The sequence below is a fragment of the Erythrolamprus reginae genome, chromosome 2 (genome assembly GCF_031021105.1).
Source record: "Erythrolamprus reginae isolate rEryReg1 chromosome 2, rEryReg1.hap1, whole genome shotgun sequence".
NCBI lineage: Eukaryota > Metazoa > Chordata > Lepidosauria > Squamata > Dipsadidae > Erythrolamprus > Erythrolamprus reginae.
The window spans coordinates 44568336-44596163 of NC_091951.1; the positions used below are offsets into that span (position 1 = coordinate 44568336).

Sequence of the window (27828 nt, forward strand, 5' to 3'; positions counted from 1 at the left end):
GCGTGTCTAGCACGATTCTAATATTATTCTTTAGCTGTCTCCCGGGGAGAAAACCGTTCTGATCTGGATGTATAAAATGATTTAAAAAACCTTTGATTCTGTTCGCTAAGATAGAGGTGAAAATTTTGTAATCGGCATTTAAAAGAGAGATCGGGCGGTAATTAGCTATATCAGTCTGATCTGTATCTTTTTTTGAGATTAACGCTAGGTTTGCTTCTGTCCATGAATTTGGGATTTTGCCTCTATCTAGAGCATCATTTAACGTCTCTAAAAAGGCTTTTTCCATTTCCTTGGGAAGATCTTTATAAAGTTCTGTGGGGAGTCCATCCGGACCTGGTGCTTTGTTGTTTTTTTGACTTTTTATTGCTTCTTTTAATTCTATTTCAGTGATCGGTTTATTGATTATATTGACCATTTCTTGCGGTACTTTAGGGAGTTTAGCCTGCTCTAGGATTTCTTGAATTTTTGTATCATGCGTATTATTTTGTATAGTTTCGGAATATTCATAGAGTTTACTAAAAAAATCGCTAGCAATCGTTTTTTTCCTTTCCAAGTCATGGCATGGTTCCCCATTTACCTACAAAAAGATATTGATAAAATTGAACAGGTCCAAAGACGGGCTACAAAAATGGTGGAAGCTCTTAAGCATAAAACTTATCAGGAAAGACTTCATGAAGTCGATCTGTATAGTCTGGAGGACAGAAGGGAAAGGGGGGGCATGATCAAAACATTAAAATATGTTAAAGGGTCAAATAAGGTTCAAGAGGGAAGAGTTTTTAATAGGAAAGTGAACACAAGAACAAGGGGGCACGATCTGAGGTTAGTTGGGGAAAAGATCAGAAGCAACGTGAGAAAATATTATTTTACTGAAAGAGAAGTAGATGCTTGGAACAAACTTCTAGCAGACGTAGTTGGTAAATCCACAGTAACTGAATTTAAACATGCCTGGGATAAACATATATCCACCCTAAGATAAAATACAGGAAATAGTATAAGGGCAGACCATGAGGTCTTTTTCTGCCATCAATCTTCTATGTTTCTATGTAACATATTTATTAAATTTTACTGCATTTTCATGAATCCTAACATGACAGTAAAATAAATGTATTTAATTTTATCGACCATTTACATTTTTATACCTGTGAGTACTTGTAGAGGCCACAGTACACTGCTTTGCCCAAGGTCCATAATCAGTAGTGGGTTGTTATCGATGCGATAGCGGATTGTGCACCAGTAGCAGCTGCCAGACTTCACAATTTGCGCGCGACCACTCCGGTGGTAGTCGTATGGGCGCCACCATATTTTTTTTAAATTTACCATATTTTTTGCCTCATGAGCATGGGCAGAAGCAAAAAATGCTAGGCGTGCATGCACACATGCAAGACAACCAAAGTTGCGCATGCAGCACACTGGTAGCAAAGGTAATGGCAAAAGTCCCCTGCCCATAATGCTGTTAAGATGCCCTCCCCCTACTTCCCTTTTCAATCAGGATATCTTAAGTACTCTCTCTCTCTCTCTGAGGCTTATAAATGTATTACTGTACTACTGCCAAAAGAACACTTCTTCATGTTGGAGCTCTTCAAACACACTAGTGTATATACACTCACTGAATACATACATACAAATTGGAGACAATTTGTATGTGTTTAATGATAGAAATCTTTTTCTGATTGCTTTGTATACATTTACTTTCTTTCTTTCAGAAGGCCTCAGTTTCTACTTTGCATTGTCAAGTGAAAAGTAGGGAATGGTGTACAGTGTTCCCTCGATTTTCGCGGGGGATGCGTTCCGAAACCGCCCGCGAAAGTCGAATTTCCGCGAAGTAGAGATGCGGAAGTAAATACTGTACACCATTTTTGGCTATGGACAGTATCATAAGCCTTCCCTTAACACTTTAAACCCCTAAATTACCATTTCCCATTCCCTTAATTTACTACCATTTACTCACCATTATTACTGGTACTCACTATTGAATAAGACAATTAGTGATCCTGATACAGTGGAACCCCGACATAAGAGCTGCTCTACTTAAGAGCAACTCGAGATAAGAGCTGGGAGGGGAGAGATATTTTTGTTCTACTTACAAGCCCAAATTCGAGATACAAGCGCCAAGGAGCTGTCTCCTGAAGCCAAACGCTAACTTCCGCGTCCGGCTTCAGGGGACAGCTGCGAAGCGGCGCGCATGTTTTAAAAGGTTGCAGCCGGCCTGGGGGGCTCGGGGGGGTGCTTGCAGCTTTCTTTCTTGCTCTTTTTCTTTCTCTCTTTTACCTTCCCTTCTATTTCTTCTTTTCTTTCTCCTTCCCACCTTCTTCCCTCCCTCCCTCCCTTCACTCATTCCTCTCTTACTCTCCCCTTTCATAAGTTTCCTTGCTTCCTTCCTCTGTTCCTGTCCCTTCCCCCTTTCTTTCTTTCTTTCTTTCTTTCTTTCTTGCTCTTTTTCTTTCTCTCTTTTACCTTCCCTTCCTCTATTTCTTCTTTTCTTTCTCCTTCCCACCTTCTTCCCTCCCTCCCTTCACTCATTCCTCTCTTACTCTCCCCTTTCATAAGTTTCCTTGCTTCCTTCCTCTGTTCCTGTCCCTTCCCCCTTTCTTTCTTTCTTTCTTTCTTTCTTTCTTGCTTTCTTTCTTGCTCTTTTTCTTTCTCTCTTTTACCTTCCATTCCTCTATTTCTTCTTTTCTTTCTCCTTCCCACCTTCTTCCCTCCCTCCCTCCCTTCACTCATTCCTCTCTTACTCTCCCCTTTCATAAGTTTCCTTGCTTCCTTCCTCTGTTCCTGTCCCTTCCCCCTTTCTTTCTTTCTTTCTTTCTTTCTTTCTTTCTTTCTTTCTTTCTTTCTTGCTTGCTTGCTTGCTTGCTTGCTTGCTTGCTCTTTTTCTTTCTCTCTTTTACCTTCCCTTCCTCTATTTCTTCTTTTCTTTCTCCTTCCCACCTTCTTCCCTCCCTCCCTCCCTTCACTCATTCCTCTCTTACTCTCCCCTTTCATAAGTTTCCTTGCTTCCTTCCTCTGTTCCTGTCCCTTCCCTCTTTCCTTCCTTCCTTCCCACCCTCCGTCCATTCATTCACCCATTCCTCTCTTGATCGCTTAAAGCCGGTCCCTGGTGCAAAAAGGGTTGGGGACCTCTGTCCTACAGGATTGGGTGGCAGAGAAGTTGAACATATGTAAATTTAAAAGTTTAAGAAAGTTTACAAGTTAAGTGAAAGAAACTTCATTATTCATTTATATGTACATGTACATTTCTTCATTAAAAACATGTCTTTCTGCATAATTTAGACTAACTTTGTGAGTTTTTTGAGGGCTGGAACCAATTAAAATTATTTACATTAATTCCTATGGGGAAAAGTCGTTCGAGATAAGAGCTGCTCGACTTAAGAGCCCAGGTCCGGAACGAATTAAACTCGTATCTCGAGGTACCACTGTATTTATAAACATAATTATTTATTAACAATACTTTTTTTTTTAATTTGCAAAACGTATTAGTTTGGCGATGATGTATTATGTCATTGGGCGGGAAAAACTGTGGTATAGAAAAAAACCCGTGAAGTATTTTTTAATTAATATTTTTTGAAAAACCGTGGTATAGGCTATTCGCGAAGTTCGAACGGGTGAAAATCGAGGGAACACTGTATCTGTGTTGGAAAACTATTGTATGCCCAAAAATGGAAGGACACTTCGATTCTTACTATACAGTATTTATTTATTATTTTATTGACTGATTGATTAGATTTCCATGCCGTCCTTTTCCTCAGACTCAGGGCGGCTCACAACAAAATGAAAAACAAAACATGTAGAAATCTAAAGTTAAAATACAGTACATTTGTAAAACCCCAATTTCTTAAAACCAATCATCCACATCCATTCTATTATACATATAAATTCATTCATCGGCTGGGACTAGATGTTAAACTTTGTGGCCCCAAACCTGCGGTCAAAGATGAATTTTTAAGGCCTTGTGGAAGGCGGGGAAGGTGGGGGCAGTACGAATCTCTGGTGGGAGTTGATTCCAAAAGGCCAGGGCTGCCACAGAGAAGGCTCTTCCCCCAGGTCCTGCCAGACAACATTGTCTGGCTGACGGGGCCTGGAGAAGGCCAACTCTGTGGGACCTGAATGGCCGCTGGGATATTTGAATTATATGGACAAATGATTGCAGAAATTGATGGAGTTGGCTGTAATGGCAAAATTGACATCTTTGATTAAAGAAAAGTACTTTTGCTTCCAGGAGGAGACTGCTTCTGAAATTCATGCTTGATGTGGAAAAAAGAACGAAACTTTGATTTTGGGTTTTATCGAGTGAATTGATAGATCTTTACAGAAATGGCTTGTTCATATTATTATATTGCTTTTCTATTTACTTTCATATTTTACAATATTTTATAACTCAATAAAAATGTTAAACTAGAAAACTACTAGGTAAATCTGTGTTTCCCAACCTCAGCAACTTTGAGGTGCATATGGAGCCAACTTGGGGGAATTCTGTGAAATTGAAGTCAACAGATCTGAAAGTTGCTAACCTGAGAAACACTGAGGCAAAATCAAAGAGAGGTATACAATTTGATGATTTCCACTTGATTTGGAGTATATTGTCACTCCTAGCCAGTATGGCCTGGGGATGTGAGGATTGTAGGCTAAAATATTTGGAGAATACCAGGTACCTTATCTCCTTTTGTAGACAGATTAGGGGTTTTTTTAGAAGGCAATTTCTTGCAGGTTTTCATAATTGTATTTTGTTCTTCATCAAAGTAGACTTTAAGTGTTTCATGTCCCTCTCCATCTGTGGAGGCCAATTCATCCTGCTGCAAAAGTGACCTGATTTTGAAGGGCTTTCAAAATTTCCCAAAGTAGCCTCCTCCCTATACAGGATTTGTGCAATTTCTGATCTTTCTTAGCTTTTTTTAAAGTCCCCCCCCCCTCACATTTCCAACACTCAGCGAGCTGCATTGGCTACCAGTTGGTGTCCGGATGCAATTCAAGGTGTTGGTTATCATCTTTTAAAGCCCTACATAGCTTAGGACCAGACTATTTATGGGATTGCCTACCTCACATTTCCCTGCAGCCAATAAGGGCCCACAGATTTGGCCTTCTCCAGGTCCCAACTGCCAAATAATGTTGGTTGATGGGGCCATGGGGAAGAGCCTCCTCTGTGGTAGCTCCAACCCTTTGCCCCCGGAGATTTGCACTATCGCTACTCTACCGGCCTTCCAGAAATCCATTAAGACCTGGCTTTTCCGGTGGGCCTGGGACCATGAATGACGGAATGTTTGAATGTTATTAATAGGGTTATTGATTGTTTTTATATTTTATTTTGGTACTGTAATTCTTATATTGTTGTTAGCCGCCCAGAATCCATGGCACTTGGGCAGCATACAAATCTTGTTAAATATTAAACAAACATTTCTCAGTAACTTCTCTGAATGGGATTCTCTCCCTCTCCTCCACCCCCCCCCCCCGCTCAGTTTTACAATTAGGAAGATATTCCTGCTATTGCAATTGAGGCACAAATCCACCCAAATTCGTATTTACATACGCAAACTTGATGTTTGCACAGCTGCTCCGTGTCCAGCCAAGGTTTATATAGCAGTGATTGCAAAATGCAGATTCTACTTGATGATACAGCATCAAGATCCGGCCATCAATGATATATTTGGTCCTATTGTAGATTTTAAATTGTTTTTAAACGTCTCTATTTTTATCGATGTTCAAATATATTGCTAAAATAAATAAAGGGAACACTCAAAGAACACAATATAACTCCAAGTAAATCCAACTTCTGTGAAATCAAACTGTCCACTTAGGAAGCAACACTGATTGACCATCAATTTCACGTGCTGTTGTGCACATTCAACTTTGTACAGAACAAAGTATTTAATGAGAATATTCCATTCATTCAGATCTAAGATGTGTTCTTTGAGTGTTCCCTTTATTTTTTTGAGCAGTGTATTTTAATACTGTATGTATGTAGTGTATATATGTATTGATTGATTGATTGATTGATTGATTGATTGATTGATTGATTGATTGGATTTCTATGCCGCCCTTCTCTGGAGACTCAGGGCAGCTCGCAACATATGAAAAAAAGTAAATTACAATAAAATGAATTAAATTAAATTAAAATTACATGGTTAACTAAAATCCTTAATTTTATTAAAAATCAATTCCAGTCATTCATATAGCAATCATACAATGTCTTGTTCTTCTTTGTTGTGAGCCGCCCAGAGTCCTTAGGGAGTTGGGCGGCATACAAATGTAAATACATACATGCATACATACATACATACATGAATAATACTTTCTAATGAAATGTTAATTTTAGCAAAGATTGCTGGCGACAATGTTTATGCACCTTTATCCAACCTTCTTGAACCAGGGCAGAGAATTCAATAATAATAATAATAATAATAATAATAATAATAATAATAATAATAATAATAATAATAATAATAATAACAACAATAATAATAACAATAATAACAATAATAATAATAAACAACGAAGTCCAAAACGCTTGGTAAGTTTTTGACTTGTGATATTGTGATACGAAATCCAGCATATCAATCTCGTTTGCTGTGTATTACTGTTTTTGTGAATAAAACAACAACAAGAACAACAACAATAATAAAATAAACTAATCTGCAGGGCAAACATAGTGGGAAAGACCGGATTATGAGCTCCCCGAAGCATATTTTGGGCTCAGAACGAGAACACTTGTGTTCAACAGTAACAGGGTTTTATTTTTGTTCGGACGATTTTTAATGGAGGGTGAAATACAATCTCGTTCCGGAGGGACTTTCTTGCCTTCACAACTGCAGAGTAGCCTGATTGCGGCCCTTTTAAGCGCCTTGACAGGTGCTGCTCCGGCGGGGGGGAGTGGGGAAACCGGACGGAGCCCGGCTATTGGTCGCTGGGAGGAGGAGGAGTGATGTCATCGCACAGGGCCCGATGTCATTGGTGGAGACAGGAAGGATTTACCCTCCCCTTTCCCTCTTGATGGCGATCTTGCGGTCGCAGGGGGACGGGGGGAGCGCTCAGCTTCGGGGGACCCGGGTGTAGCCTTGCGTGCGAAAGTGGGCGCTGCACTTCCGGGCCTCCCCCGTTGGCTTGCGCTGCTCTCCCGAGGGGGCCAGCCGGGAGAGGCCAGGTAGGTTGGGAGTCCCCGAGGTAGGCGGTGGGTCAGAAAAATAAACACGTTTTCTTGGACTTGTCTGGGGGGGGGGGGGAGAAGAGGGGGGCTGGGTTGGCCATTCGGTGGCACAGAGTGGATCCAATTTTTCCTATCTGCAAAAATAGGGGCGCCCCAGAAGGGGAAAAAAATCCCTCCTTTGGACTTGGAGCCGCTAGGCAGAGAGAGATGGGAGCAAGTGGAATCCCGTGTCATCCCGTTTACACGTTCTCTAGATCCGTTATGTGCCATCAAGTGGGGGGTGTGTGTGTGTGTGTTTGATTCCAGCAACCATATAGGTAGATCTTCCAACGTTGCACCCCATAGCAACGTTGGTCCCACCGTCTTCTTTCCTTTGCCTTCCACCTCTCTCATTAGTACAGCCTTCTCTGATGAGCCAGGTGCTCCCATGATGTCTCCGACTAGGATCCTTTGAGCGTGGTCATTCTGTGCCTCCAGCGAGAACTTTGGATTTGATTTGCTCAATGATTCCTTAGATCCTGAAGTAAGTCCTCCTAAATTCATAATTGGCTTTCTAAAGGAAGTGGTCATCATCCGTTGACGTCCCTATTGTGCTGTGGTGGCTTGCTGCTATATTCTGAATTTCAAATAGGAATGGGGATAGAATGGAATGGAATAGAATAATTGGGAGGGACCTTGGAGGTCCTCTAGTCCAACCCCCTGCTTAGGCAGGAAACCCTACACCACTTCAGACAAATGGTTATCCAATATCTTCTTTAAAAAGTCCAATGCTGGAGAACCCACAATTTCTGGAGACAAGCTGTTCCATGGATTAATTGTTCTAACTGTCAGGAAATTTCTCCTTAGTTCTAAGTTGCTTCTCTCCTTGATTAGTTTTCACAGATTGATTCTTATAACATATATACTGTTCAAAAAAATAAAGGGAACACTCAAATAACACATTCTAGATCTGAATGAATGAAATATTCTCATTGAATACTTTGTTCTGTACAAAATTGAATGTGCACAACAGCATGTGGAATTGATTGTCAATCAGTGTTGCTTCCTAAGTGGACAGTTTGATTTCACAGAAGTTTGATTTCCTTGGAGTTATGTTGTGTTGTTTGAGCCTTACCTTGCTTATAACCTCCATCAGTAAGGCCAACCGAATGACTGTTGGTTATGTAGGCTGAGGAATGGTGGGAGTTGTAGTCCAATTCTTGTGGAGGGTGTCTGCCTGGGAAGGTAGATTTGATACCATCTGCTGGAGATTAGGATACCCCATACCCACAGCAGCTTTAATATTTCCGGTATCTCTTGTCCATTCAGATTTTTGCAGTTTACTTTAAATCGATAGCATTTAGTAATCTGTTAAAAGAATGAGATTCATAATCTGTTTATTAATGACAGTTTGGGAGACTGAGGGTTTTTTTTTAGATCAAGCAGTTTGATCCGGCTGTTACTGGTTGCATCCAGTATCTGTGACTTTTATATTTGTGATTGGTGTCTGCCTAAAATGTGTTTTGAGCCATTGAGTTCGTTTTCTATATCTCTCTGATGCTACAGGGAAATGGCAGAACACCAAGGCCAAGCTTAATGCATATTTACCAGTATTAGATTTTGGATACTACCAGATTGAGTGAGTCTTTTCTCCTTGATGTGACTTACTAATTTATATATAAATTGCATCTGTTATTTGAGGCTTATTAGTTTATATGACTTGCAAGTCAATTACTGTATATCGTGAGCATGCTTAAATGGACATTATATCCAGGGAACCTGGGATTAACACAACTCCTGTTTTTCAGATTCTTTTGCCACAGGAAGCTTAGGTTTCTCCATTCTCAAGCGTGAGAATATAGACAAAGCAATGGAAAATTGGTACACTATCAGAGCAGTTACTGGGCAGCTAAATGGCTCTTGGGAAGGAGATTATAATAATCCATTTACTTTCCAAAAATGTCTTTAGTGTTCCAATACAATATTGTGCAGAATGCAGCTGCGAGAGCTATCATGGGCTTTCCTAAATATGCCCATGTCACACCAACACTCCGCAGTCTGCATTGGTTGCCGATCAGTTTCCGGTCACAATTCAAAGTGTTGGTTATGACCTATAAAGCCCTTCACGGCACCGGACCAGAATATCTCCGGGACCGCCTTCTGCCGCACGAATCCCAGTGACCAGTTAGGTCCCACAGAGTGGGCCTTCTCCGGGTCCCGTCAACTAAACAATGTCGTTTGGCGGGGCCCAGAGGAAGAGCCTTCTCTGTGGCGGCTCCGACCCTCTGGAACCAACTCCCCCTGGAGATTAGAATTGCCCCCACCCTCCTCGCCTTTCGCAAGCTCCTAAAAACCCACCTCTGCCATCAGGCATGGGGGAATTGAGATATTCTTTCCCCCTAAGCCTTTACAATTTATGCATGGTATGATTGTTTGTATGTATGTTTGGTTTTAGAATTAAGGGTTTTTTAGCTGTTTTGTATTGGATTTACATGCTGTTTTTATTCTGGTTAGCCGCCCCGAGTCTGCGGAGAGGGGCGGCATACAAATCCAATAAATAATAATAATAATAATAATAATAATAATAATAATAATAATAATAAAAATAAAATAATAATAATAATAATTAGATTTTGGATACTACCAGAGTGAGTCTTTTCTTCTTGATGTGACTTACTAATTTATATATAAATTGCATCTGTTATTTGAGGCTTATTAGTTTATATGACTTGCAAGTCATTTACTGTATATTCGTGAGCATGCTTAAATGGGCATTATATCTAGGGTAATTGGGATTAACACAACTCCTGTTTTTCAGATTCTTTTGCCACACGAAGCTTAGGTTTCTCCACTCTCAAGCATGAGAATACAGACAAAGCAATGGAGTTGCACAGAAATTGTACACTATCAGAGCAGTTACTGGACAGCTAAATGGCTCTTGGGAAGGAGATTATAATAATCCATTTACTTTCCAAAAATGTCTTTAGTGTTCCAATACCTAAAGGGCTGCTATAAAGAAGAGGAAGTCACGTGAAGCACAGGACAAAAAAGAGTGGATGGGAAGTAATCAAGGACAGGGGCAACCTAGAACTGAGAAGAAATTTCCTGACAGTTAGAACAATTCATCAGTGGAGTGGTTGCCTTCAGAAGGTGCTCCATCACTTGGGGTTTTTAAAAAGAGATTGGACAGCTATTTGTCCAGATTGAGTGGTTGACTTTGGGTCTCTCCAATATCTTAAACTACCTTGTGGAGTAATTTGGGGGAAATTGAATATATGTCTGGATATGCAACCTTGGCCATTCAGATTTTTGCAGTTTTCTTTAAATCAACATAATTTAGTTCCTGGGAGGGAACAAATAAATGTAACAAATAAATGATTTTTTAAAATCTTGTCCGGTTGTTTGCAATAGATCTCCTTATAGCCTGAAATTTTTAAATTCCAACTTCTTGTGGTTAAGATTTGGATTGTCACCCAGCATATCAAGAATACAGGTGTAGAGCTTATGCAGAATAATCTTTAACCCATGTTGTCACATTTCCACTGCCTAGAAGTCTCTTGCCCCATCAGTTTCTTTACTAAGAAACTTTATTATTTATTATTATTATTTAATGTATTATTTACCAAGACTGTATTATTATTATTCTTGTCCTATTAGATATCTCCTCCTACTTACGGCTGTAATCTTGTTGCTTGTATATTTATTATTTATATTGTTTTATTTGTTTCCTAGTATGATTTGAGTGCTTATTAGTAACCTATGACTATCACTAAGTGTTGTATCTTACTACCGGTATATGATTCTTGATGAATGTATTTTTTTCTTTTATGTAGTCTGGAAGCATATGCACCAGTAGTGGGTTCTAATCCCTGTCGCTTCTGATTCGCTCTTGAGTGAGCGAGCGCGACGTTTCTGCACATGTGCAGAAGCATCCCAGGCGGGTGGGTGGAACTTCCTGCCACCACTACTGGTTTGTGGAAGGAGGCCGAACTGGGAGCAACCTACTGCTGATGTGCACCGAAGACAAATTCTTTGTGTGTCCAATCACACTTGGCCAATAAAGAATGCTATTCTATTCTTATTGGTCTCACCACCCTTCTTCTTTCTTCCAGTCTTGTTTGTGGCCTGAAAATGGCTTTTTCCAGGATGAAAGTCCCACCTGCCCTGCTCTTCTTCCTCTTGCTGTTCCACTGGATGCCAAGCTCTGGGGGTTCCCAGCAAGATACCTGCCAGACCTGTCGGGATCTTGTCGAAAATTTCAATAAGGTAGGAAGCTAGAAAGGATTTCCAAAATGGACTGGGTGTTTGTTTGTTTATTATTTTTCAAATGTATAGGCCGCCCTTCTCCTTGTGGACTCAGGGTGGCATACAACAATAAAATGATTACAATACCCCAATACATAGAATAAAAACAAGTAGAAAAATTAAAACCCAATATAAAGGGCATACGATCATACATTCATACTACTGGCAGGAGCGGAAAACTTATTGCTCAACAGACCCAGGCCTGCCAGCAGAAAGTGGGTTTTTTAAGCCTTTCAGAAGGTGAGGAGAGTGTGGGCAGTACAAATATCTGGGGGGTGTTGGTTCCAGAGGACCGGGGCCGCAACAGAAAAGGCTCTTCTCCATGGTCCCACCAGCCAGCATTGTACGAGGATCGCCCAGAAAGTAATGCACCACATTTTTTTCCTTCAACAATTATTTATTGAACACAATGAAACTTACACACAAGAAAGAATGATGTTTCTTCTACGCTTCCTATTTTTCCGCGTAATCTCCGTCCTGTTCTATGGCCTTCCTCCAGCAAGACACAAGGGCGTGTATGCCCTGTTGGTGAGACCACATTTGGAATACCGTGTTCAGTTCTGGAGACCTCACCTACAAAAAGATATTGACAAAATTGAACAGGTCCAAAGACGAGCTACAAGAATGGTGGAAGGTCTTAAGCATAAAACGTATCAGGAAAGACTTAATGAACTCAATCTGTATAGTCTGGAGCAGTGTTTTTCAACCAGTGTGCCGTGGCACACTAGTGTGCCGCGAGACATGGTCAGGTGTGCCGCGAAACTCAGAGAAAGAAAACGAGAGAGAAAGAAAGCAAGAGAGAGAGAGAAAGAAAGAAAGCAAGAGAAAGAAAACAAGAGAGAAAGCAAGCAAGAGAGAAAGAGAACAAGAGAGAAAGCAAGAGAGAGAGCAAGAGAGAGAAAGAAAGCAAGCAAGAGAGAGAGCGAGAAAGAGAGGGAGGGAAGGTGGGAGAGGGAAAGACATAGAGGGAGGGAGGGAAGGAGAGAGAAAGAGAGCAAAAAAGAGAAAAGAAGGAAGAGAGAAAGAAAGGGATGGAGAGAGAGAAAAAAAGAGGGAGAGAAAAAGGGAGAAATAGAGCGAAAGGGAGGGATAATTTTTTTGTCCAATCTTTTTTTAGCTGCCCCCCCCTCAATTTGCCCCATGGTTTTGTAAATGTAAAAAATGTGCCGTGGCTCAAAAAAGGTTGAAAATCACTGGTCTGGACTCTGGAGGACAGAAGGAAAAGGGGGGACATGATCGAAACATTTGAATATTTTAAAGGGTTAAATAAGGTTCAGGAGGGAAGTGTTTTTAATAAGAAAGTGAACCCAAGAACAAGGGGGCACAATCTGAGGTTAGTTGGGGGAAAGATCAAAAGCAACATGAGAAAATATTATTTTATTGAAAGAGTAGTAGATCCTTGGAACAAACCTCCAGCAGATGTGGTTGGTAAATCCACAGCCACTGAATTTAAACAAGCCTGGGATAAACATAGATCCATCCTAAGATAAAATACAAAAAATAGTATACGGGCAGACTAGATGGACCATGAGGTCTTTTTCTGCCGTCAATCTTCTATGTTTCTGTTGGTACCACTCCTTGTTCTGGTCACAAAGACATTTCTGCACTATGCAAATCACTTCTTCGTCATCCTCAAAATGTCTCCCGCAAATGGCATCCATTCAGATCCATGCAGATTCTCCATAAACTGCACACAAACATTAGTGAATGTTCCCAACAGTTTCTTTCTCCTCAGTGAGAAATTCAATGAGGACATGCTGCTTGTAATGTACATCGCTTACAGACGCCATTTCAAAACACTGCTGCAGCTACGCTATCTGTCTGAAGAAAGGCAAAAGTTACACACGCACTCCCGACAGTTCAAATAATGTATATCTAAAGTTCCGCATTTGTGCCGTTACTATAGCCTCAGAAAAAATTTTTGGTGCATTACCGCACAAATCTCAGTGACCGATAAGGTCCCACAGAGTTGGCCTCCGGGTCCCGTTGACTAAACAATGTCGTTTGGCGGGCCCCAGGGGAAGAGCCTCTGGAACCAACTCCCCCCCGAAGATCAGAACTGCCCCCACCCTCCCTGTCTTTCGTAAACTACTCAAGACTCATTTATACTGCCAGGCATGGGGGAGTTGAGATATTCCTTCCCCCTAGGCCATTACAAGTTATGCATGGTATGTTTGTCTGTATGTTTGGTTTTATAATAAGGGTTTTTAGTTGTTTTTATTATTGGATTGTACATGTTGTTTTTATTATTGTTGTTAGCCGCCCCGAGTCTACGGAGAGTGGCGGCATACAAATCCAATAAATTATTATTATTATTATTATTATTATTATTATTATTATTATTATTATTATTCTGGGCGACCCTTGTATGTATGCAATGTGTGCATTGATGAATGGAAAGTGGACATTCCAATTTATCTAGGCATTCATCTGCCCCCCAGTCTCAGAAGGGGGCTTGGGGGGATGGAAGGGAAGTGTTCTGGATCAAATGCTTTGGAACCAACTCCACCTGGAGATCCGAATTGCCCCTACTCTTCCCAATTTCTGCAAGATGTTGGAGACCTATCTACGTCGCCAGGCATGGGGGGAATAATTATCTCTTCCCCCCACTACCACCTTTTTTTCCTGACTGTAATACATGAGAATGGTATGATTGCGCAGTAATGCTTGTTTTTAATATCTGTGGGTTTTAAATTTCGTTGTTAATTTATATTGGATTTGTACTCTATATATTTTATTATTGTTGTTGTGAGCCGCCCCGAGTCTTCGCAGAGGGGCGGCATACAAATCTAATAAATAAATAAATAGAGAGAGAGGTATGGAGATGTGTCGATGATGATAAGGGGCAGACAGCAGCAATGCAGAGGGTTGGTTTTCATCGCATGGGGTTGTGGGTTGCGGTGCTGGGACAGGGCAAGAAGATCAGCTCTGGCTTTGATATGAGGCTTCTCCTGTCTTCTCAGGGTCTGGAGCGGACACAGCGAGAGAACTTCGGGGGCGGGAACACCGCCTGGGAAGAAGAGAAGCTTGCCAAATACGCCAACAGGTGATTTGAAGGCTGGGCTGCCACCGGCCATTGGTGAGATGCTGATACTGCAGACCCCGGGGCCCTACGAGTATCCTTGTTGGGAAGTAGCAACCTCTTACTCTAGCATCCTGATCACATGAAGTCCAACGAGATGGGACTAAGACACCCAAGACAAAGTCTCTTTTTTAAAAACACACACACACCAGGGCTATGATAACTTAGATAGTTGCTTGGTTTCCAACATTATTGTGAAAGTTCTGACAATACCCCAGTTTATTTATTTTATTTTTATTTATTTATTTTTGTCAATCAAGTATAGTAGTTTATATAAACATAACATAGAAAGTAATGACAAATAGGACAGTAGGACAGGGACGGTAGGCACAAAGGTGCACTTATGCACGCCCCTTACAGACCTCTTAGAAAATGGGAGAGGTCAACTGTAGACAATCTAAGGTTGAAGATTTTGGGCTTGGGGGAAGAAATCACAGAGTCAGGTAGTGAATTCCAAGCGTTGATCACTCTATTGTCTTCGGAGAGGGGCGACATACAAATCTAATAAATTGAATTGAATTGAATTGAATATTGCTGAAGCTGTATTTTCTGTAGTCTAGTTTGGGGCAGTTTAAATTTAGTTTGAATTTATGTGCTTGTTTCTTGTTGTGGTTAAAGGTGAAGTAGTCATTAACAGGAAGGACATTTTGGTATATGACTTTGTGAACTGTGGTTAGAACCTATTGACAGAAAGATTTTGCCAGAATCTTTATCGCAATTGGAGGCCGACTGACGGTGTACACATGGACATCAACTCCCAGAATTCCTCAGCCAGCTTGGTTGGGGGAATTCTGGGAATTGAAGTCCATGTGTCTTAAAGTCACCAAAGTTGGGAAGCCTTGTCTTAAAGAGACGGTAGTTCTAATGAGGAAAAACCTGAACAGAAGTCATTAAGTCTAGTCAATTAGCTGAGAAATCTACATTTTTGCCAGGAGAGCCGTAAAAAAAATGTTTCTGCAAGTATTGATTGAGTTCCTCTCCTTTGTCATCAAGATACTTTTCCTGTGTCTTTTACATTTATTAGTTTTTTAACAAGTTTGTTAGCCTTTAATTATCCATTGTGTGAGTTTTGGTTTTGGTGAACTTGAAAGCTTATACTTTTAAAACAACAGCAACAAATAAAGATACACGGCATCCTTTTATCCTTTTTTTCCCTTCATGCAGTAGATTTGCAGCGCGAAGCTGATTGCTGCAACAAGTTAAGGAAATGGTTGTGTGTGTGTGTGTGTGACAAACACCTTTCCTGTTTGTTCCATGTTTCCACAGCTGTTGCTCACAGAATCCCCAGAGTCACTTGCCTCTCATTTTGTCAGCTCCTGACTTGACTCTGGGGAGGAAAGAAAGCATTGGGGACTGGGTGCTTGCCGAAAGAATATCTGGATGACATTTTGAGAAAGACTATGAAGTTTATTTAAGGTTCCTGTGTGAAAGGTCAATAGAGAGATTTCTGAACCGTTAGTTGGACAAAAGGTATCTTAGAAGCAGTGTTATTCAAATTTGGACAGCTTGAAGATAGATGGGCTTCAACTCCCGGAATTTCCCAGCCAGCCTTTTCTGACGGGAAATCTGGGATTTGAAGTCTACCCATGTTCGGGCTGTCAAGGTTTCTTCCTGTGTAGAATTTGGAAATTTCTGGCAACATTTCGACGAGGTCCCACTCGTCATCTTCAGGCTGGTGTTTCTGTCCTTGTTCTAGGGCGAACACAGCGAGACCTGAGCTGCCTTCCTTCTATAAATACTGGTGGCTGGGTGTGGTTTGATGGCTCAGCAATTGCCTGCTGTGCATTATGGAAAAAAGAAAAAACCTCCTCCCTTTTCCAACACTTCAAAACTACAGGACATGAAATTGATTTTGACAGTACCAAATTAATTTCCCAAACAGAACACTACAGCAAAAGAATAATCCTGGAAGCCATCGAGATAGAAAAAACATCCCCAAAATATGAACAAGCGGGATGATACCTCCTGCCTACCAGACATCTGGAAACCAGCCCTCAAACGTATCCCAGCCATAGAAACTGAAATCAGACTCAGAACACACATTGCAAAACAATCAAGTAGCCTGCAAGCTTCAACTACTCAGGATATCACCCCTAATCTACAACCATTAACTAATCAGCATACCTCAGCTACATCAACGACCCCAGGTGTTAACCCACTGACTCACCAGGAAGTTTCTACACAGCAGGCAATTGCTGAGCCATCAAACCACACCCAGCCACCGGTATTTATAGAAGGAAGGCAGCTCAGGTCTCGCTGTGTTCGCCCTAGAACAAGGACAGAAACACCAGCCTGAATAGAAAAGAAGACACAGTAATAGAACATATTAATGAAAGAATAGAAGAAGAGATATAGGAATAGAAGAAAGGTATAGGAGATATAAGAGAGCAATACTGACCTCTTAGGAATCTGGATAGGTCAACCGTAGACAATCTAAGGGTAAAGTGTTGGGGGTTTGGGAATGACACTACGGAGTCTGGTAATGAGTTCCACGCTTCGACAACTCGGTTACTGAAGTCATATTTTTTACAGTCAAGTTTGGAGCGGTTAATATTAAGTTTAAATCTGTTGTGTGCTCTTGTGTTGTTGTGGTTGAAGCTGAAGTAGTCGCCAGCAGGCAGGACGTTGCAGCATATGATCTTCTGGGCAATACTTAGATCATGTTTAAGGCGTCTTAGTTCTAGGCTTTCTAGGCCCAGGATTGAAAGTCTAGTCTTGTAGGGTATTCTATTTCGAGTGGAGGAGTGAAGGGCTCTTCTGGTGAAGTATCTTTGGACATTTTCAAGGGTGTTGATGTCTGAGATGCCATATGGGTTCCAAACAGATGAGCTGTATTCGAGGATGGGTCTGGCAAAAGTTTTATAAGCTCTTGTAAGCAGTGTGAGATTGCCAGAGCAGAAGCTACGTAGGATTAGGTTTACAACTCTTGAAGCCTTCTTGGCTATGTTGTTGCAGTGGGCTTTGGCATTTAAATCTTGTGTTGTTAGTATACCGAGGTCTTTAACTGAGTGGGGGTTATCTGTGATAATTTGATTTTGATTGTGATAATTTGAATAACACTAGCTTAGAGGGGATAACAGAGGGCTATTTGGATCAAGCAGACTTTCTAGGACAGAGTGGTCTTCTCCAATCCCCTCAATTCCCTTGTCCCAACTCCTTCAATTCTCATGCTTTCTCTTTCTCCCCATCCCAGTGAGACCCGTCTGTTGGAAGTATTGGAAAGTGTGTGTTCTGCATCAGATTTTGCCTGCCATCAGCTGCTGGAACAAAGCGAAGACCACGTAGAAAACTGGTGGTTCCATGAGTGAGTTAAAAAGCAAGAAGCAGACAGGAAACTTTAACTTACCGTATTTTTCAGAGTATGAGACACACCGGAGTATAAAACTCACCTTAATTTTGGGGGAGGAAAACAGGGAAAAGAATCTGCTTAGCAGATATTCATCTGGCTAGCATCCTTAGTCTGGTCAGCTTCAGCACATTATTTTATCCTCTGGCTAGGGCTTTAAAAAAACCCTTATTTGGAGAGAGTAACAATGAAAGAGCTTGCAAGCCAGTATGAGCTGGGAACATCATTAGCACCTGGAAAGAAACATTTGAAGCAAGAAGAGCAATGGAAAAAAACCCTGCAAAGACTTAGGGATTGGAAAACATTATTTGCAGAGAGTAGCAATGAAAGAGCTTGCAAGCAGGTAAGAGCTGGTAACATTGTTAGCACCTGGTTAGGACTGGAAAGAAACATTTGGAACAAGTAGAGCAATGAAAAAACCCTGCAAAGACTTAGGGCTTGGAAAACATTATTTGCAGAGAGTAACAATGAAAGAGCTTGCAAGCAGGTGAGAGCTGGTAACATTGTTAGCACCTGGTTAGGACTGGAAAGAAACATTTGGAACAAGTAGAGCAATGAAAAAACCCTGCAAAGACTTAGGGCTTGGAAAACATTATTTGCAGAGAGTAACAATGAAAGAGCTTGCAAGCAGGTGAGAGCTGGTAACATTGTTAGCACCTGGTTAGGACTGGAAAGAAACATTTGGAACAAGTAGAGCAATGAAAAAACCCTGCAAAGACTTAGGGCTTGGAAAACATTATTTGCAGAGAGTAACAATGAAAGAGCCTGCAAGGTAAGAGCTGGGAAGATTGTTAGCAGCTAATCAGGGCTGGGAAAAAAGCTACATTCAGAGTATAAGCGCACTCAAATTATCAGCCTCTTTTAGGGAGGAAAAAGGTGCATCTTTTACTCCAAAAAATATGGTACTTGGTGTCCAACAAGCCCAACCTGGGGCCCTATTTATTACAGATTGTATCAGTATTTCCCTATATTAGCAGGAGGAAAATTCAAGTTTGGGGTTGAATAGAGGAACTTCAGTGATCCGTATCATTCAGCAGGCAAAGTTAAATTTAAAAACAAAACAAATTCAGAGACAAAATACTGGTTTACCTGCAGAAAGCCCTAGTTCAACTCCCAGCATCTCCAGGTAGCCAGGAAACCACAAATATCACCACTAATCAGTTTTTAGACAATCCTGTGTCACATGGAATATGATCTCATTTTGTATCTGTGTCCTTCTGCCCAAATACTCTATGGCAGTTTCCTTCTTGGGAGTTGTGCAGAGCTCGTATCATTGATAAATTGCACCATGGTGGGATGAGGAGGAGCAATAACCAGAATATTATTGTTTTTTATATAGGCAGCAGCGCCACCCGGACTTCTTCCAATGGCTGTGCATGGATACCCTGAGGTTATGCTGCCCACCTGGCACCTATGGCCTTGATTGCCAGAGTGAGTATTTCTAAGACCTTTAGCGTTTATTGGGAGGGATGTTCCAACAGTCTATGCACATCTCTGACTGTTAGCTCATATGTGGATCCTCCAGAATCTGGCCGGAGCAAAGATTCCAGTTTTTCTCCCTGATTTAATTTCTTAGCAGCATATATATTTCATATTTTCATGTCATCTGCTGATACTATAGCATGGCAGCATTTCCAGGGACGGGCTTCAAAAATTTTAACAAGGGGTTGTCTGCCCGGGTGTTGGGTGGGCGTGGCCATGTTGGGCGTGGCCTAGTTGGCCTCCTGCACCATGGCGGGAGGGGTGTTTTTGCCCTCCCCGGCCCCCGGCCTCCGTAGTTGACAGGCTACAAGAATGGTGGAAGGTCTTAAGCATAAAACGTATCAGGAAAGACTTCATGAACTCAATCTATATAGTCTGGAGGACAGAAGGGAAAGGGGGGACGTGATCGAAACATTTAAATATGTCAAAGGGTTAAATAAGGTGCAGGAGGGAAATGTTTTTAATAGGAAAGTGAACACAAGAACAAGGGGGCACAATCTGAGGTTAGTTGGGAGAAAGATCAGAAGCAACGTGAGAAAATATTATTTTACTGAAAGAGTGGTAGATGCTTGGAACAAACTTCCAGCAGACGTGGTTGGTAAATCCACAGTAACTGAATTTAAACATGCCTGGGATAAACATATATCCATCCTAAGATAAAATAAAGGAAATGGTATAAGGGCAGACTAGATGGGCCATGAGGTCTTTTTCTGCCGTCAGTCTTCTATGTTTGTATGAGTTAAGAAATCCGAGCCCAGATCGGGTTCCACATCTGATTTCCATCTCTCTTCAGCCTGCCCTGGGGGTACCGAGAAGCCTTGTAGCGGATACGGGCAATGTGACGGCGATGGCACACGTGGGGGCACGGGTCTTTGCATGTGTCAGACTGGCTACGGCGGTCCCTTTTGCTCCGAGTGTGGGGATGGCTACTATGAAGCTGCTCGCAATGACAGCCACCTGGTATGTGCGGGTATGTAGAGTGTTTGTGCTGGGCTGGGCTGGGGAAGGTTGGGGGAAATTGTCATTCTGTAACGTCTTGCTATGAGCCAGTTGGGTGTAAGTGGAGAAACATTGGGTGTGAAACCAGGAATGTCACAGGCACAAAGCCAGCTGGATGACCTTGGGCCAGTCAGGAAGGAAACAATGGCAAATCACTTTTGAAATCTGGCCAATAGCACTAGCACTTAGACTTGCCTTATTTTTCGCACCGGAGATTTTAGAGGTGGAAAACAAAGAAAAAAATATTCTGAACTGCCATGTCCCTAGCAACAGCAGGGGGCGATATTCGGCAGGAAAAGAGTACGATCCTGATTGGTTAGCAGGGCAGTATAAATCACCTGCCATTTTGTAAGTTGTTCTCTTTCTGTGGTAATTGTTTTCCCAATAAAGTTGGTTATTGCATCGGCTGTCTGCCTCTCTTGAATACACTGCATGAACCAAGTGCTATAGTAATGTATTATAATTTAATAAAATACCAGTGTAGCAGAATACTTTTTACAAACATGTATGCTTTTTGCAACCATGTACACTTTTTACAAACTTCAAACTTGACAGCTTTAAGACTTGTGGACTTCAACTCCCAGAATTCCTCCTCCAGTCATGCTGGCTCAGGAACGGGAGTTGAAGTTCACAAATCTTCAACTTGCCAAGTTTGAAGACCCTTGTACTCCTAACCCTCAACTCAAGGCTCTTCAAATTTGACAGCTTTAACACTAGTGGACTTCAACTCACAGAATTCCTCCTCCAGTCACGCTAGATGGGTAATTAGAAGACAAAAACAGCTCAATTTTTGTGAAAAACAGGCCGTTTTCTGCCCGTTCATAAAAATTGGGTGGGGAAAGGGTCTGCGAAGTCTGCAGGGAGCTCCTGGGTGCTGGGGGAAGCCAAAAATGGCCATATTTTTGTGAAAAGGGGCCATTTTGTTTTACAAAAATGCACATTTTTGCCATTCGTCAGCACCCAAGAGCTCTCTGCAGGTGGGGGTTGGGCTTCGGTGCAACATTTCTACCCTCTTTTGGGGGTGGGAGGATGAATCTTATACTCTGAAAAATACAGTATATAATGCTTTACAGTGCTTTATTTGTTTTTGGTCTTTCAATGAAATGAAAAATGAAAAAGTGAGGTTTCTCTGAACGTTTCAAGTTTTCTGGCCATAGAAAACAGCACTCCTGCTACATTGCAGAACCACGCTGAGTAAAAATTACCAGAAAATTAAATTAAGGGGATGATTTTGAAAATGTTAGGATCAATTCCTATAGAAAATCATTGGACCACATCTTTGCTTTTGCTGACTCAAAAATTGCTTTACATTAGAACCTCTTATCAGCCAGAATGTCAGATTAGAGGGTTCTTTAAAATTAAAATAAACTTTTGGTCATTTTGTCAGCAGCTTCTTGGACAAAGACGGAGTTAATTTCCTTAGTTTCTTTTTAATTAGCACAATTCCTTTTTGTTCATTTGCACCCATACATTTAGCAAGCAACAAATCTAGATTTTTTAAAAGAATAGAATAGAATAGAATAGAATAGAATAGAATTCTTTATTGGCCAAGAGAGATTCGACACACAAGGGATTTGTCATTGGTGCATATACTCTCAGTGTACACAAAAGAAAAGATACATCTGTCAAGAATCATGAGGTACAATGATTAATTAAAATAACTACAGCCTACAAGTCTAGGCCCAGTAAAGGAACTGTATTTTTAGCAATGTTTTTTCTTATATATAAGAAGAGATGCTTTCTGATGGAAATAAAGAAAAAGCAGAGGGATTGCCGGTATTTCTCTTAGCATTGTAAGGTAATGAGGAACATTATCTTTATAACAACAAACACAAGAACATGCAGTGTGCATGCATAGACACACACCAAACTCAACAAATTTCCTTACACCACCCTAGAAATGTTGCATTTTAGAATAGAATAACAGAGTTGGAAGGGACCTTGGAGGTCTTCTAGTCCAACCCCCTGCTTAGGCAAGAAACCCTGCACCATTTCAGACAAATGGTTATCCAACATCTTCTTAAAAACTTCCAGTTTTGGAGCATTCACAACTTCTGGAGGAGAGCTGTTCCATGGATTAATTGTTCTAACTGACTAGACTTTCAATCCTGGGCCTAGAAAGCCTAGAACTAAGGCACCTTAAACATGATCTACGTATTGCCCACAAGATCCTATGCTGCAACGTCCTGCCTATTGGCGACTACTTCAGCTTCAACCACAACAACACAAGAGCACACAACAGATTTAAACTTAATATTAACCACTCCAAACTTGACTGTAAAAAATATGACTTCAGTAACCGAGTTGTCGAAGTGTGGAACTCATTACCGGACTCCATAGTGTCATCCCCAAACCCCCAACACTTTACCCTTAGATTATCTACGGTTGACCTCTCCAGATTCCTAAGAGGTCAGTAAGGGGCGAGTATAAGTGCACTAGAGTGCCTTCCGTCCCCTGTCCTATTGCTCTCCTATATCTCCTATTTCTTTCTTCTATTCCTTTATATCTCTTCTTCTATTCTTTCATCGGTATGTTCTATTCGTATACCTGCTTTTCTATTCTTTCTTAGATATATTTTACTATGCATATCTCCTCTATAACCTTCATCATGTATTTTACTATGTGTGTATATATATATGTAATTTTATTTTAATTTTCAAATTCAGCAAAAAAAACATGTGACATATAGGTATATATATATATATATACACATACATGCCCACTAAAACTCTCATTGTGTATTGGACTAAATAAATAAATAAATTTACAGTTACATTTCTAGCACCTCACAAGCATTTATGTGTACCCCCACCACACACTTAATGTTATCTGTCAATAAAAACAACAGATTTGCAATTTACTCATCCCAAAGCAAAGGTTTTTTTTTTTAAAAAATGACTGTAGGTTATGTGGCAGGTTGGCCGGAAGGCATACAAATGGGAATTGTGTTTTCTTCAAAGCTTCCAACCCACCTTACTTGTAAACTGTGTTCCCTTTCGCCCAATTCTCTCTCCCACCCAGAGTGCTACCGGGCCTGTGGGCGCTGTTCAGGCCCCGAGGATACCAGCTGCCTTCGCTGCAAGAGAGGCTGGATGCTGCACAACCTACGATGCATCGGTGAGCCTGGTGTTAAGGAGTGTGCAGAGTGATCCCTGAGTTATCGAGGATGCCCATGCGCAAAGGAAACGTGGAATCCTAGCAGATATCCAGTAGTTAATCAGGAGATATGAGTAATGGTTCAGTTTAACAATACTACAAGCCTTACTTGTACAGTTCACAAATACATAAACCATCATTGAACACACAGTTCTTACTATAGCAGTCAGAAATACTAAACAGAAATAACAGAGAGAGGGAGCAGAAAGAGACAATCATGCTTTCTGGCTCCCTCTTGTGGCAATTTGCAACACTATCTCTTAAAGCTATAGTACTTCAATACAAACAAATATTCATTATTAGCTTGTTTATATATTGCCAACCCAACTATTTTATACAAAGTACTAACACCTGTGACCCGGAAATAATTTGGAGTCGGCTTAGTGATGTTCGAAAAGGAAGAAATTCCTTCAAAGACCCTTTTCTTCTGGATAGGGTACAGGTAGTCCTTGATTTATGACCGGTCACTTAGTGACTGTTCAAAAATATAATAGGCACACACACACGTAAAAGGGGTTTACAAGCCAGTTCCTCCCCCCCTCCACAGACAGACAGACTGAATTTTGGGAACTTGGGAACTGGCCAGCATTGAGGGCTATTTGCAATGTTCGGCAGTCACGACTGACCCTGATTTATGACATTTTTGCTGAAAATGTTCCATGGTGAACTTAACAACTGTCTTAAAGCCTGCTGCAAAAAAGAATGGTCACAAAATTGAATCGGTCATTTAACGATTGCCCTGACTTACGAGAATAATTGGCAAGCTCTGTTAAAATCGTAAGACAAGGGCTATGTATACTGCATTCACTAAATAATCATGGAGATAGGTAGTCCACAACCTGGGAGCACAATTGAGCACAATATATATTATGATTAAGCCAAGGCAATTGTTAAATGGGTTTTGTCCCATTTTACGACCTTTCTTGCCACAGTTGTTAAGTGAATCGCTGCAGTTGTTAAATTAGTAAAAACATTGTTAAGTAAATCTGGCTTTCCCATGGACTTTGTTTGTTGGAAGGTCACAAAAGGGGGTCATATGATCCCAGAATACTGCAAACACCATAAATATGTACCAGTTGCCAAGCGGTAAAGGTCGTAAGTGTGAAAAACATGGGGGGGGAGTTAGAAACACCGTTGCAAAGTGAATCTGGCTTCCCATTGACTTCGCAATAGGGAATCACATGACACTGCAGCTGTCATCATAAATATGAACCAAACATCCTAACTTTGATCACATGACCATGGGGATGCTGCTCCAGTTGTAAGTATGAAAAATGATCTTAAGTTATTTCTTTCAGTGAAGTTTTTGGCCGATCTGGAGGCTGAAACGGAGGTGGGGAATCCCAATAGGGAATTCCATGGGCGGAGCTTTGATGTCACGAAGACGTCCTTCCTGGTCGGCTGAAACGTGGCCTCCGGGAAGGACGTCTTCGTGACGTCAAAGCTCCGCCCATGGAATTCCCTATTGGGATTCCCCACCTCCATTTCAGCCTCCAGATTGGCCGAAAACGCCACTGCCGATTGCAAAAACAGCGCTCCGCCGGGCGCCACCACTTGGCTGTAACCTTCTGAAACAGCCGGGCGCTTCTCAGCGGCCTCCGGAACCCGAACCCGAACTTTTGTCGAACCTCTGGGTTCGGTGTTCTGGAGAATGACGAGAAGCCCTCCGGCTGTTTTAAAAGGTGACAGCCGGGCGGCGACGCCCAGCAGAGCACCATTTTGCGATCTGCGGTGGGTTCGTAAGTCGGAAAAAGTTTGTAAGAAGAGGCAAAAAATTTCCGAACCCCGGGTTCGTATCTCGAGATGTTCGTATCACGAGGGGTTCGTATCACGAGGTACCACTGTACAGTAAAAGTAAAGTGAATGCTGAGTCATGTTGCTTCAGCAGAATGATGCAAACTGTTCTATGATCTGATTGGTCAGTACAGGTATATAATGTAATACACCTTTTGTGTGGGTTTGGTCTGGTTTGATGGTTTGTTTGGCTTAGTAGTTTAGCATAGTGTGGTCTGATAGTGGTTGGTGGTTTGTTCTGTAATATAGTGAATAATTACTTTTTGATACCGAAGAGCCTTCTGAAGAAAGAACTCCTTCTGTTGTGTCTTTATTGAGAAAACTACCCAGTGCTTGGTATCCGCCATGTTTCCAACAAAAATTCAAAATAACTCTGACAGCCATAATAAATTTAATAAGTAAAAATTAAGAAAAGAAGGACCAGGGAGACACAATAGCAGTGTTCCAGTATCTCAGAGGCAGCCACAAAGTAGAAAGAGTCAACCTATTCTCCAAAGCACCTGAGGATAGGACAAGAAGCAATGGGTGGGAACTAAATAAGGAGAGAAGTAACTTAGAAATAAGGAGAAATTTCCTGACAGTGAGAACAATTAATCAGTGCCTCCAAAAGTCTCCAACACTGGAAGTTTTTAAGATGTTAGATAACCATTTGGCTAAAGTAATGGAGAATTTCCTGCCTAAACATGGGTTGGACTAGAAGATCTCCAGGGTCCCTTCTAACTTTGTTATTAGTAGTAGTAGTAGTAGTAGTAGTAGTAGTAGTAGTAACAGCAACATGCAAAAGCTCAAAGGAGAATCTTAAGATCCCTCTGTGAGAATGGAGAGAGTGGAGGAAAGAGGGAGAGAAAATATTGATCTCTCTATAGAAACATAGAAGACTGGCGGCAGAAAAAGACCTCATGGTCCATCTAGTCTGCCCTTATACTATTTCCTGTATTTTATCTTACAATGGATATATGTTTATCCCAGGCATGTTTAAATTCAGTTACTGTGGATTTACCAACCACGTCTGCTGGAAGTTTGTTCCAAGGATCTACTACTCTTTCAGTAAAATAATATTTTCTCACGTTGCTTTTGATCTTTCCCCCAACTAACTTCAGATTGTGTCCCCTTGTTCTTATGTTCACTTTCTTATTAAAAACACTTCCCTCCTGATCTCTCTTGATCTCTCTGTCTCTCTTACAGACATAGACGAATGTGGCACTGATATGGCACACTGTCGCAGCAACCAGTTTTGTGTCAATACAGAAGGCTCCTACGAATGCCGAGGTAAGAGATTAAAGCTTCCCAAGTGAACCGTCTGTTGCTTTGCACCTCAATGCGCTTGGAACACATTCAAGAAGCAGATCTGCTTCTGCTGGGGAAACAGATCGGATGACTCTGTTCCTATGGATAATGTGTGGAAGTCATGCTGTTAGCCCGTCAACCCTCATTTTGTCTTGCTTTGGGGCATGAATCCTAATATAGATGAGGCTGTTGAAGTTCTTCAGGGAAGCAACAATGGCAGAATCTACCTGCTGAGAACATTATTTTTCTCCCCAATCTCCCATAGGTTGACATTCTTATATATATTTAGGCAGGTGGCTAGGTTTACATCTATGGCAGCCACCTATGGTTCAGTCATAAGCAGGAAGCAGCAGATGGAATGATGCTTCATGCTAGGCTTGTGTGCGTATGTGTGTGCCTTTGAGTCAGTTTCTGACCGCTGCCCATTTCTTGGGCCAATCCCTGCAGTTTTCTTGGCAAGGTTTTTGGGAAGGGATTTGCCCTTGCATTTTATTTTACAGCACTTCTTAACAGAGCCAGCATATTGCCCCCACAATCTGGGTCCTCATTTTACCCACCTCGGAAGTATGGAAGGCTGAGTCAACCTTGAGCCAGTGATGAGATTTGAACCGCTGACCTTCAGATCTACAGTCAGCTTCAGTGGCCTACAGTACAGCACTCTACCTGCTGCGCTACCCCGGCTCAGTTATGTTTATTGTTTATGTTTATGTTTATTTAGATTTGTATGCCGCCCCTCTCCGCAGACTCCGCAGTTATATTTATTTATATTTATATTATTTATATTTATATTATTTATATTATTTATATTTATTTTTATATTATTTATATTTATGCTTGTTTGCTGATTGATTCATTGATTGATTGATTGATTGGATTTCTAGGCCGCCCTTCTGTGGACTCAGGGCAGCTTACATGTCAAAATCAATATAATACACATCAGACAAACCCAATAAACCTAAAAAGAGTATAAAACCAAGTCTAAAACCCCCACATTAGACTAACACTCGTTCACTATCAATCATTCATAGAAACATAGAAGATTGACGGCAGAAAAAGACCTCATGGTCCATCTAGTCTGCCCTTATACTACTTCCTGTATTTTATCTTAGGATGGATATATGTTTATCCCAGGCATGTTTAAATTCAGTTACTGTGGATTTACCCACCACGTCTCCTGGAAGTTTGTTCCAAGCATCTACTACTCTTTCAGTCAAATAATATTTTCTCACGGTACTTCTGATCTTTGCCCCCAACTAACCTCAG

At 41.2% G+C, this 27828-nt stretch overlaps 1 protein-coding gene across 3 annotated transcripts in view; it reads left to right on the plus strand.

The window, feature by feature from the left end:
* The first annotated feature begins 6940 nt into the window (after nucleotides 1-6940).
* The window catches only part of LOC139160306 (protein disulfide isomerase Creld1-like), a 30345-nt gene continuing 9457 nt past the window's right edge, over nucleotides 6941-27828 (plus strand). The window contains exons 1-9 of one of the 3 annotated variants that reach the window (XM_070738036.1): nucleotides 6941-7132; nucleotides 7532-7658; nucleotides 11227-11380; nucleotides 14383-14465; nucleotides 17695-17805; nucleotides 19187-19278; nucleotides 20123-20299; nucleotides 23350-23445; nucleotides 26464-26547. In XM_070738036.1, the coding sequence (XP_070594137.1) occupies nucleotides 11246-11380; nucleotides 14383-14465; nucleotides 17695-17805; nucleotides 19187-19278; nucleotides 20123-20299; nucleotides 23350-23445; nucleotides 26464-26547 (778 nt within the window). In that variant the 5' untranslated portion in view covers nucleotides 6941-7132; nucleotides 7532-7658; nucleotides 11227-11245. The remainder of the gene's footprint in view (nucleotides 7133-7531; nucleotides 7659-11226; nucleotides 11381-14382; nucleotides 14466-17694; nucleotides 17806-19186; nucleotides 19279-20122; nucleotides 20300-23349; nucleotides 23446-26463; nucleotides 26548-27828) is intronic. The other 2 variants (XM_070738037.1, XM_070738035.1) reach the window with 2 other exon arrangements.